The 12,314-nt window shown below is 44.9% G+C and overlaps 1 protein-coding gene across 1 annotated transcript; it reads left to right on the forward strand.

Moving 5' to 3' along the window:
- The first annotated feature begins 4,448 nt into the window (after window positions 1–4,448).
- LOC150015585 (uncharacterized) lies at window positions 4,449–9,291 on the forward strand. Its single transcript, XM_090268303.1, has 6 exons — window positions 4,449–4,533; window positions 4,629–4,749; window positions 4,921–5,050; window positions 6,124–6,388; window positions 6,446–7,223; window positions 7,942–9,291. The coding sequence occupies exons 1-6, from the start codon at window positions 4,449–4,451 to the stop codon at window positions 8,063–8,065; spliced, it is 1,503 nt and encodes a 500-aa protein (XP_090124429.1). The 3' UTR covers window positions 8,066–9,291.
- The last annotated feature ends 3,023 nt before the right edge of the window (window positions 9,292–12,314 follow it).

The following is a 12,314-nucleotide window of genomic DNA, read 5'->3' on the forward strand; positions in this document are numbered from 1 at the left end:
TCAATAAATGTAATACACCACATAAACAAAGTGAAAGATAAAAATCACATGATCATATTAATAGATGCTGAGAAAGCATTTGATATGGTACAACATCCATTTATGATGAAAACACTCAGCAAAGTGGGAATAGAGGGAGCATACCTTAACATGATAAAGGCCATATGCGAGAAACCTGAAGCCAACATCATACTCAGTGGACAACAACTGAAAGCATTCTACCTGAGATCAGGAACAAGACGAAGATGTCCACTCTCTCCACTCCTATTTAACGTAGTCTTGGAAGTTCTAGCCACAGCAATCAGTCAAGAGAAAGAAATAAAAGGAATCGAAATTGGAAAAGAGGAAGTAAAACTGTCATTATTTGCAGATGACATGATAGTGTACATAGAAAACCCTATAGACTCCATTAAAAAACTACTTGACATAATAAGTGAATTTGGCAAAATAGGGTACAAAGTCAATATTCAGAAATCTAAGGCATTTCTGTACACCAATAATAAAATATCAAAGATAGAAACTAGAAAAAATAATCCTATTTACTATAGCAACAACAAAAAAATAAAGTACTTAGGAATAAACTTAACCAAAGAGGTAAAAGACCTGTATGCAGAAAACTACAGAACACTGAAGAAAGAAATTAAGGAAGATACAAATAAATGGGAGCATATACTATGTTCATGGATGGGAAGAATCAACATCATTAAAATGTCCATACTACCCAAAGCAATTTATAGATTCAATGCAATCTCTATTAAAATACCAGTGACATATTTCACAGACCTAGAACAAATGCTTCAAAAATTTGTATGGAACCAAAAAAGACTCCAAATAGCCACAGCAATCTTGAGACAGAAGAACACAGTAGGAAGAATCATAATACCTGATATCAAACTATACTACAAAGCTACTGCAATCAAAGAAGTCTGGTACTGGCATAAGAACAGACATATTGATCAATGGAACAGAACAGAGAGCCCAGAAATAAACCCAGGTCTATATGGTCAACTAATATTCGACAAAGGAAGAAGGAATATAAAATGGAGTGAGAAGAGCCTCTTAATGGTGCTGGGAGAAGTGGACGGGGACATGCAAAAAAATGAAACTAGACCACCAACTTACACCACACACCAGAATAAAGTCAAGATGAATCAAAGACTTAAATGTAAGCTGTGACACCATAAAAGTCCTAGAGGAAAACATAGGCAGGAAAATTTCAGAAATCCCACGTAGCAATATTTTCATCGATAAATCTCCTAAGGCAAGGGAAATAAAGGAAAGAATAAACAAATGGGACTACGTACATCAAACTAAAGAGTTTCTGCTCAGCCAAAGGAAACATCAGCAAGATGAAAAGGGAACCAACCATATGGGAAACTATATTTGCCAATGATACCTCAGGCAAGGGATTGATCTCCAAAATATATAAAGAACTTATAAATCTCAACACCAAGAAGACAGACAACCCAATTAAAAAATAGGCAAAGGAACTGAACAAACACTTCTCCAAAGAGGCTCAACATGACGAGCCATCAGAGAGATACAAATTAAAACCACAATGAGATACCACTTTATACCTGTCAGAATGGCCATCATCAACAAATCAACAAACAACAAATGCTGGCGAGGATGTGGAGAAAAGGGAACTCTAGTGCACTGTTGGTGGGAATGCAGACTGGTGCAGCCACTATGGAACTATGGAAAATAGTACAGAATTTCCTCAAAAACCTAAAGCTGATACTGCCTTTTGAACTAGCGATTTCATTGCTAGGATTATACCTGAAGAATCCTGAAACCCCAATTTAAAAGAACTTATGCACCCCTACGTTCATAGCAGCGCTATTTATAATAGCCAAGTGCTGGAAACAGCCTAAGTGTCCATCTGTAGATGAGTGGATCAAAATACTGTGGTACATTTACACAATGGAATACTGTGCAGCAGAAAGAAAGAAGGAACTTCTACCATTTCTGATAACATGGATGGAACTAGAGAGAATGATGCTTAGTGAAATAAGCCAGGCAATGAAAGACAAATACCATATGATATCATCTAATACAGGAGACTAATGAACAATACAAACAAATGAACAAAATTGAACCAGAGGCATGTAAACAAGGAACAAACTAACAGTTATGTGGTGGGGAAGGTAAACAAGGAGGGTAAATAGGGGAAAGTTATAGTAAAGGAACTACCCTGGCTGGTTTGGCTCAGTGGATTGAGCGTCGGCCTGCGAGCTAAGTGTCGCTGGTTCGATCTTCCAGTCAGGGCACATCAGAGAAGGAAAACTCTGACTCCAAAAAACCTCCGCTGCCTTGCGGCATACCTCTTCAGGGGAAAGGCTAAGGGAGTAAACCCCGACAGAAAATCCGGAGCCGGAGTCCCTAAGGCTGTTTGACGTTGTAGTCATCACCGGCAACTCCTGCGGCGCACCTGAAGCCAAGCTGTATTGACTCCGTCTTTCCCTTGGACCCTTCAGCTGTGAAGAGAGGGGGGGTCTGCTGCATGGGCAACAGCAGACCCTCCATATCACCCTGCCCAGGCTCTGTAGCTTCAGCTTCACTGGAGAGGACACTCCAGCGTCATCACAAGATGTCGATTCAACACGGGAGGAGACAGATACCGTGTCACTCCCGAGTCGGACTGCACAGCCATTCTCGGCGGTGCAGATAGACTCTTAAGAAGCTACACCATCGTCTCTCGAGACGGACGGCTGCCGATACGATAGTAAAGGAACTGGTATAAATAACCTATGGACATGTACAACTAGGTGGGGATTGCCTGTGGGAGAAGGGGTGGGCTGGGTGGAGGGGGAGCAATGGGGGAAAAAGTGAGACAACTGTAATAGAAAATAAATAAATAAATAGATTTTAAAAATAAATAAGTAAATAAATAAATCCAACCACGGCCTGTGACACAGTGGATATGGTGACCAGTCATGACTGCCCACAGGAATCTCACACAGGCCCTGTGAGCTCCCTGCCACCATTCTATTGTGAAAATTCCTCCCATCTGCCTGAGGCCAGGCAGTGGCCAGAACTATCTGCATAACTAAGAAACTAGCTATCAGCCATAGATATGCAAAGTACCTTAGAAGCTGTATTATTTCCTCCCCCTATTCCCCAAACCATGGGCTGTGGAGACTTTGTGGACCCCACTTTGTAACAGAGGGACAACTTCCTGTAATTCCAGCCATGCCCAGCACAAAGTCTGATCCTGGATTACATATTTGTGGAATTAAATTTAGAGAGCATAATGTGACTCTGACAGAGCTGCAGGAAACAGCCAAATGAAGATTGTACCAGTCATTGCAATAAATAGTTTGCAAAGATTAAGGAGTAAAAATAGTTGAACAATTCCAATGCTAAAAACAGATAAAAGCTTCAAATCCTGAAAGTTTTCTAAAGGAAGGGGATATTATGCTTTTTAATTTAAGTGAAAGGAGAACCAAGCAGGGACACTTAGCACCTGCATAGCTCTGTCTGGTTCTGTCCCTCTCCTTCCTGTCCCACTGGAGTGCATTACACCCAACCTCCAGCCACGTCGCAGGGATTCTTCTAGGAGAACCTGCATACCTGTGGACACTGCCAGGAGCAAGCACATACATATCTTCCAGGTTCCAGGTTCTGCCTTTCAGGGAGGAAACAATACTGATTTGAGTATTTGTCTAGAGTACAGGAAGACCGTGACAAATTCTGAAAATTAGCTACCTACTCTGCTCTTTGCCTCCCAGTAGCAGACAGAAAAGCAGAAATTGATGTTCAGGTGCTTTTCTTTTTCCATATTATTTTTCATTGATACTTTGGATGCATTCACACCAAAAGCTATCTATTTCTCTAAGGAAGTGGAGATAGAAAAAGCTTCCAGTCCAACCACCAGTAATAGAGTCATCATTCAGTCTTACTCCTGGAGAAGTCAAAGACTGAACAGAAACTGGATGTTTTCTGGCCCACCCTTGGGGATATCCTCTCTGTCCACAAGTACATTTGCAAGGCATTGCTTAAGGAGACTCCCCCCTCCCAGATTCTACCCCAGCAACTGTGATAGGTCATTTTTTGCTATTTTGCTCTTTTTGCTTTTTGCTCCAGCAGCAGGTTATTTTTTGCTCACTCATCCCAGCAACCGTGAGGCCCCCTTTGCTAGCTTACCCCAGCCGTTACCTCAACTCCCAGTAGCCCCAAATGCGCTGAGTGCTTATCAGCTAAAGCCCCTCTTAAAATAGAAAGTGTGTATATGTGTGGTTTTCCCCGCCTGCTGCTGTTATCTGGCAGCTGCAAGGACATGAGTGTAGTTTGTTTGTTTGTTTTTTTGCCTTTAAAAACCCTTTAGTTTGTGAGGCGGGGCAGCTCTCCCATTTTCTGCTTCTGAAAGTGGAAAGACCCGTCCCTGGCCAGGTAAATAAACGCCACAAATTTACTTCTAAATTGCCTCGTGTCCTCTTTACTCGCAAATGCTCTATAACATTTGGAGGCCCCAGCGAGATTCCCAACCTTTGTTGGGAAAGGAGGTCGAGGCTGGACGGCCACCGGATGAGAGTAAGGGGGAGATCTCCGAGAAATTTTTCTCGGCCCCGACTCTGCAGTCCGAGCCATAGTGCTGTCGTATCCTTGATTGGCTGTTTGGTGTTCAGGTATTGCCAAGTACACCGAGGGAAAGGTGTATTTGGACAGGTCTGGAATTGGTGCACCCAGGGGGTCCGGTGGAGGACTGGACGCAGTCTTACTCCCCGGACTAGGTCGAACCGCACGACAGTGGGTTCAAACCTCAGGTTTTCTGTTTACTGTTTTGTTTTCTGTCTGTCTCGGTCTTAGATTGTTTTTCGCTGAAATGGGTCAGTCCTCTTCATGTTCGTCTTGTTCTCCTTTGGAATGTTTTCTCGAGAATTTTCCTGATTTTAAACGAAGGGCTTATAACCTCTTTAGGGGGAAGATGTCCCCTGGACAACTACGGACTCGTTATGAGTTTTGTGAATTGGAATGGCCTACATTCTCAGAGGCCTCTTGGCCATCTGAGGGATCTTTTGACCTTCAAACGGCCTACGGGGTCTGCCGGGTATGTGGTGGGAAGCCTGGCCACCCCGACCAAGTTCCATATATTCAAATTTGGATTGAAATTTTGGAAGAAAAGCCCAAATGGCTAAAAAATTGTCAGAAGAAAAATGCAACTATTTTGCTTACATCTAAACAGAAGGGTAGCCCCTTTAAGGGTCCCCCTCTGGTCCTCCCAGCCTCGCAGGGAAGTTCCCTTCCTGTGAGACCCCCTCCCTACACCCGATTGATTCCGGAGCCTTCTGGTGAGGGGATGCGACAGACCGCAATCCTCCTTACAGTCCTACCCACACCCGTTCAGGCCGGGATTGCACTCCCCCTGACTCGACAATAGAGCCAGCTCCCCTTCTCCCGCTGCGAGAGGCCTCAGCCCCCGCTGAGCCCTCAGGTCGGCCCTTTATGGTGTATGTCGCTTTCTCTACCAGCAACTTGTATAACTGGAAGAATCAAAACCTGTCTTTTTCACAGAATCCCACTGGACTTATCTCCCTTTTAGAGTCTGTTTCCTTTACTCACCAGCCAACCTTGGATGACCGTCAACAGTTACTCTATACCCTCTTCACTTCGGAAAAGGTGTAAGAGGGGAAGGGCGGAAGCTTGTCCTCGGGCTGGGTGGGCAACCATCCACGGACCCGGTGAGACTAGAGCTCGTTTTCCCCTTGAGGCGCCCAACTTGGGACCCAAACAGTGAATGAGGTAAGAGGGCATTAGGCTCGTATCGCCAGATTCTCCTCTGCGCCCTCCATGCTGCGGCTCGCTGGCTGACTAATCTGTCTAAGGTCACAGAGGTAAGTCAGGGCCCTGATGAGTTGCCAGCCGCGTTTCTCCAGTGAATGCAGGAGGCTTATCGTCTTTATACTCCAATTGATCCTGAAGCACCCAAGAACCGGAGGGCTCTAAATATAGCTTTTACATCCCAGTCAGCCCCTGATATTAGAAAGAAGTTGCAGAAATTAGAGGGATTTGAGGGAAAGCCCCTGACCGAGTTGGTAGAAATCGCCCAGCGCATCTTTAACAACCGAGAGGATCCTAGGGACTTGAATAAGAAAATGGCTCCTGTTCTCCTAACTATGGCAGGAGCTCCCCCACGGAGGGATAAACGGCCGTCTAAAGGACCAAGGCATATGGGACAGGAAAAACCTCCCCTTGGCAGGAACCAGTGCGCTTACTGCAAACAGGAGGGACATTGGAAAAATGAGTGCCCGTAGCGCCAGCAGGAGTGCAGCGCAGCAGAGCTCGGCGTGCGCGACCAGAGCGGCTGGCAAGTGGCCGGTCCGAAGGCGTCACTGCCGCTCAGCTCGCTTCCCGCGGCCGCCCATGAGCACATTCCCGTGCAGCCTGGGTCTGTAGGCCGCGGGGCGCCCCCCATGCTGCTGCAGCCCGCACCGTGTGCCTTGAGCGCGGGCTTCCCGCGGCCCCCGGCCGCCCCTGGCGCCATGCACAGCTCGCAGAAAGCGGAATGATGACCCCAGCCAGCCGCTTCATGACTGTCTCGATGTGCTCGCTGCCCTCACCAATTACCAGGAAAACCTAACAGATATTCCCTTGACCAATCCTAATGCCATCCTATACACCGATGGCAGCAGCTTTGTCAAGGAAGGGATCTGGTATACAGGAGCAGCTGTTGTAATCATAGATACTGTCATCTGGGCGCAGGCTTTAGGACCTGGGGCATCTACCCAGAAGGCGGAACTGATAGCCTTGACACAAGCGCTGCGCTGGTCAAAGGGGAAGCAGGTAAACATCTGTACAGATAGCCGGTATGCTTTCGCTACTGTACATGTCCATGGTAGCATCTATCAGGAAAGGGGACTCTTAACATCAGAAGGAAATCATATAAAAAATGCTCAGGAAATCCTGAACCTCCTTGCCGCTATCTGGCTCCCAAAGCAGGTTGCTGTAATTCACTGTAAAGGGCACCAGGTTATCCGGACGCCAGAGGCCTGGGGAAAAGCCTTCGCTGATCAGGAGGCCCGGAATGTTGCCCTGCAGCCAGTGGAACCGCTCACTCTTTTGCCACTCCTCCTACCTCCAGTTCTCCAAGAGCCTCCCACATACTCAGAGAAAGATCAGGCGCTGGCTATCAGACTAAAAGCCCGGGAGACCCAGGATGGATACAAGTGCCTCAAGGACGGCCGCCTCTTAGTTCCAGAGGCTTTAGGGAGGGAGCTCATCAGGCAAGTACATCAAAGCACACACTTAGGGGGAACAAGATTAGCAGAACTCCTGCAGACAGCCTATTATATCTCGGGACTATACCAAGAGGCAAAGAGTGTTAGTTGCCGGTGCCCCCAGTGTGTTGCTATTAACCCGGCTCCGGTTTCCAAGGACCCATTAGCACCTCATCACCGTAAGTGTAGACTCACGCCGGGAGAACTATGGGAAGTTGACTTCACAGAGATGCCCGAGGCTGGAGGTGACTTCAAATACCTTCTGGTGCTTGTAGATACCTTCTCGGGCTGGGTTGAGGCTTTCCTCACTCAGTCAGAATCGGCCCTAATAGTAGCTAAAAAGTTGTTGCAGGATATCATCCCTCGATTTGGCCTCCCCCTAGCTATGGGGTCCAACAATGGCCCGGCTTTCATTAGCCAAATAACCCAACAATTGAGCAAAGCTTTAGGCACCAAGTGGAAACTCCACTGCATATATAGACCCCAGAGTTCAGGTCAGGTAGAAAGAATGAATAGAACCCTAAAAGAGACTTTGACTAAATTAAAGCTAGAAACTGGCGATGACTGGCTAAGCCTCCTTCCCTTTGCCCTGCTAAGAGCCCGCTGTACTCCTTATTTTCAGAAGTATACCCCCTATGAAATCATGTTTGGGAGGCCACCGCCCTTCCTCCCCAAGCTCAGGGCTGATTTTACAGCTATTATAATTAACCAAGAACTTCTTAAGGCCCTGCAGGCTTTTTCAGCAAGCACCCGTGAACTGCACGCCTATATCCAAGAGTGCCGGCCCGCTCCAAGTGACAACAACTCCAGACAACCATTGGCGGAACCGGGAGACCTCGTGTGGCTGAAGAAGTGGAATCCGGACAAGCTCAGACCGAGGTGGACTGGACCACACCAGGTGATCTTCAGTACCCCCACTGCAGTTAAAGTCGCCGGGAAAAGGTACTGGATCCACAGCTCCCAGGTCAAGCCGGCAGAACTATCGGACAAGGACCTTGAGAAATGGACAGTCGAGCGAACAGAGCACCCCCTTCGGGTGCGGCTGCCGCGGCGCTCTTCCTCTTCCTCTCCCCCTTCCTTTTCGTAACTATAGTTTCAGAAAGCCCCCACTGCTTGATTAATTAAACCTGGCATCTCTCCCGGACCGGAGACGGAAAAAATAGTCAGCCAGGTTAGCACTCCTGGAGCCCCAGTGTTTACTTTTGATCTTTGTGCCCTTCTAGGTAGCCAGTTTTACCCCGGAGGATGGGGACAAGAAAGGACCCCAAGACTGCCGGTGGGGGCATACTCCTAAACTAACTTTAAGGATTTAAGTGCCCAAATAGGTCAGGATTTAGGAACATTAGAAGAAAGTGTCAGTAAATTAGAAGATTCACTCAGTTCTCTAGCAGAAGTAGTGTTACAGAATAGAAGAGGTCTAAACCTGCTTTTTCTTAAACAGGGAGGATTATGCTTAGCTCTTGGAGAAACTTTCTGTTTTTATACTAACCACTCTGGAGTTATAAAAGACAGCCTTAGCCAACTTCGTAAGAGGCTACAGGATAGGGAAGAGGCTAGAAAAAGGAATGGAAATTGGTATGAACGACCATGTCTCTATGTCCCCTTGGGCAACAACAACTCTTTTAACAGCCTTAACTGAACCGCTTGCCCTTCTCCTTTTAACGTTAACAGTGGGATCTTGCATTATTAACTGCCTAGCAAAGTATATCAAACAAAGAATTCAAGCAGTGAAGCTACTAGTTCTCCATAGCCAGTACGATAGATTAAATACTCAGGATTCAAGGATTTGAATTAGTCACAAAAACCAGTGGGGAATGTGATAGGTCATTTTTTGCTATTTTGCTCTTTTTGCTTTTTGCTCCAGCAGCAGGTTATTTTTTGCTCACTCATCCCAGCAACCGTGAGGCCCCCTTTGCTAGCTTACCCCAGCCGTTACCTCAACTCCCAGTAGCCCCAAATGCGCTGAGTGTTTATCAGCTAAAGCCCCTCTTAAAATAGAAAGTGTGTGTATGTGTGGTTTTTCCCGCTTGCCACTGTTATCTGGCAGCTGCAAGGACATGAGTGTAGTTTTGTTTTTTTTTTTGCCTTTAAAAACCCTTTAGTTTGTCAGGCGGGGTGGCTCTCCCATCTTCTGCTTCTGAAAGTGGAAAGACCCGTCCCTGGCCAGGTAAATAAACGCCAGAAATTTACTTCTAAATTGCCTCGTGTCCTCTTTACTCGCAAATGCTTTATAACACAACTACAGAAGCTGCGGCTAGGTGGCTCGTTTTCACCTTTTCCCATAAGTAGTTGAGGGCAGAAATGTTTTTAAAACTTTCTTCCACCTGTAAATGTACTCTCCCTCCTCCAAACTTGAAAACAACATGATAAGCATGTCTACAGGTCACTGACCTACACATACCAAGTATGGAAAAATTCAACCATACCGAGTCCCATAATATTTTTGCCATGAACTGTCTTTAAATTCTTCAAGTAGACAATGACTTAAAACATACATAGGAGCATTATGTTCAGTACTTCCAGCAGTCCAGCAACCCTAATTCCTCGCCCAGTGTCCTTGTTTAGAGCAGCAGAGTAGCAACCTCTTTGGTCCTTTGCATGCTCTGGTGCTCTGAGAAAAGATTTGGGGAGGGCGCAGGAATAATCTCTGTAAGGCTTGGGGGAAGGAGAGGAATGAGAAAAAGCATTCTCAATAGTGTGAGCACAGAAAAGTAGATTAATCTGAGAATTACTTTTGAGTCAGAAAGACCAGGATACTGGAAGTAACTGAATATAGGTGAAGGAGAAGACGATGGCTACTGGGTTTCTAGTGCTTGAATTTCGATAGAATCCAGAAGAAGGAGGATATGGCTTGAGAGCAGATGTTCTCTTCAAAATGGTTAGTTTCACAGAACTGTGCTATAAGTTGGGACTTTACTCCAGAAAAAATGGGAAGCCATCGAAAGTTTCTGAGATGAGGAAGGACACAAGATTTTAAGATCACCATGGCAAATGAGGAAGAGGGTTGACCTGGGACAGAGAACCAGGCAGAGGCCTTTATCCAGCAAGAGGTCAGAGGGCCTGAACCACATCAGTGGGAGTCAAAAGACACCCTTGTCCAGCGACTAAAGGTATACTGGTCTCCCAAAACCCAGAGGCATGTCCCTTTAGTGTGAAGTTTTGAAGGATTTCTTCAGGAGCTACTGCAGTGCTGCCTCTGAAGTAATGTGAGCCTCTATAAAGCACCCAGAGATCACCTACAGAAACAGTGGCAGGGAGAATGTGGGTGGGAACAGGATTGGAAACTGCCCAGTGCTGGCACAGAGCTCTGGTGCCTCTTGGAGGAGTCTGACAGAATTTTCACTCCCCAGAAATGTCACAAAGCTGCTCAGAGAAGGTTTGAGAGTTTGATACAGAGAAAGGTATTCTCTCTCCAAATTATCTTTTGAAGAAATACTCAGGTAAATGACCGAGTAAATGAAGGTAGATTTATACAATGGATATTATTCAAATGAGCCAGCAGCATAAGTGAAATTATTAAATGTCTATGAAGCAGCTAAATGACAAATCTGCAAGTTGCAGAGGAGCTTGAATAGTATGATCGCAAGCACACAAGACAGCTTCTCAATCTGTTTAAATGATATATTTGCATGGGCATAGAACCTTTAGAAGTATCCACAACTATTACTGTATTTGAAAATGATATAGAACTTTAAAATTCAGTATTGTGTAGAAAGAAATGTATTGAGCAAAATTATGTAAATAAATATTTCCACAAAATACGTCTGAATGGTTAAAAAATACTGGAAGAGAGCTATTAGGGCTACAACACTAAATGTTTTCTTTTTTAATTAAAAAAAAAAAAACAACAACAACCAATAAGTAGATTCCTGTTTTCAACATGGGGGAAATGTTACCAGTGAACATTTAAGCAGTGCTCTTTACTCAGTATAATGGAAAGTTGCACAGCTGTTTCCTTGTTTTAAGCCTCCTTTAATGTATTTATGTATTTACTTTTCTTTTTAATGCTACTGTAATAGAACCCATGGGCTGCGCTGATTGAAATGGAACCCACACGCTATTCAGTTACGAGGGGCCCGATTGCTCTTCACCAAAAGCATAACTCAATACCAGAGTGGTGAAAAGAAAAGGAAAGAAAAGGAATTGTTCATTTAAAGGTTATACAGATTTAGATTAATGGCGGGTTTCTGCTGTTAAGTCATTTTCTTTAAAACACCCACAAACACATAGTTCTGCCTCCCCCTGCCAAACCAGGCTAGTTTTTTTAAAAATCAGAGATACAGTCTTCCTACTTCCCCAACACAGTTCAGTTTTACCAACAGTTCCCAATCATTCGAGCCTGATTGGGGAGGTTTTGCCTGTGTTGTGGTGGTCTCCATCTCTTAATGCAGAACCATGTGAAGTTCCCAGCCTCCTTGTAAACCACATGGAGTTCTCCCTTCCCTTTCAAAGCCATATGGTTCTCCTCCTCCAAAAATGCCTGCTGCCTATTTTTAAATCCTTGACTGTGGTTTGTGACGACGCAGTGGGCAGGGTGACTAATTGTGGCCACTTACAGAATTTTATGCAGGCCTCATAAGCTTTTTGTCACCATGCTATGGTCCAAGCCCCTCCTATCTCCTTGGGGACCCCACTCTGTAACTCTACTTACTCTTTTGTTTTTTTTGTATGTTTTAATGATTATGTTGTTACAATAGTTCCAATTTTTTAAAATTACTCTTTATTCTCAATTTTTTTCTCTATTGCTTGTTTCATTATTTTTAAGGGCATGTATAGAAGGAGCTGCTGCTACCCCCCAAAATTTATGTATTATAAACAATTAAAAGACTTTTTAATTGCTTTCTGTGTGATTCTAGACCAGATAACATTTTCCATGAAGTTATGCTGTAAAATCTCTTTTCTTATGTCGCATTTGATAAAAGTATCCCAAACCTCCAGTGTGGCACCTGATAGCACAGTTCCTTTTTTGTTTTAATATGCTTAATTGATTATGCTGTTACAGTTGTTCCAATTTCTTTTCCGTTTGTTCCCCTCTACCCAGTGACCTCACTCCCTCCAGTTGTCACCCCCCTTAGTCAATGCCCATTGGTTGTGCAT

This window comes from Furipterus horrens, unplaced genomic scaffold (genome assembly GCF_987537825.1).
Source record: "Furipterus horrens unplaced genomic scaffold, mFurHor1.1.pri manual_scaffold_3, whole genome shotgun sequence".
NCBI lineage: Eukaryota > Metazoa > Chordata > Mammalia > Chiroptera > Furipteridae > Furipterus > Furipterus horrens.

Bases quoted from the DNA above. Each gene is read 5' to 3' on its own strand.
- LOC150015585 (XM_090268303.1), top strand. From the start codon at position 4,449: ATGCTCTATAACATTTGGAGGCCCCAGCGAGATTCCCAACCTTTGTTG. The intron at 4,534-4,628 runs GTAAGGGGGAGA...TTTGGTGTTCAG, and splicing joins TGGACGGCCACCGGATGAGA to GTATTGCCAAGTACACCGAG. The intron at 5,051-6,123 runs GTATGTGGTGGG...TAACTATGGCAG, and splicing joins CGGCCTACGGGGTCTGCCGG to GAGCTCCCCCACGGAGGGAT.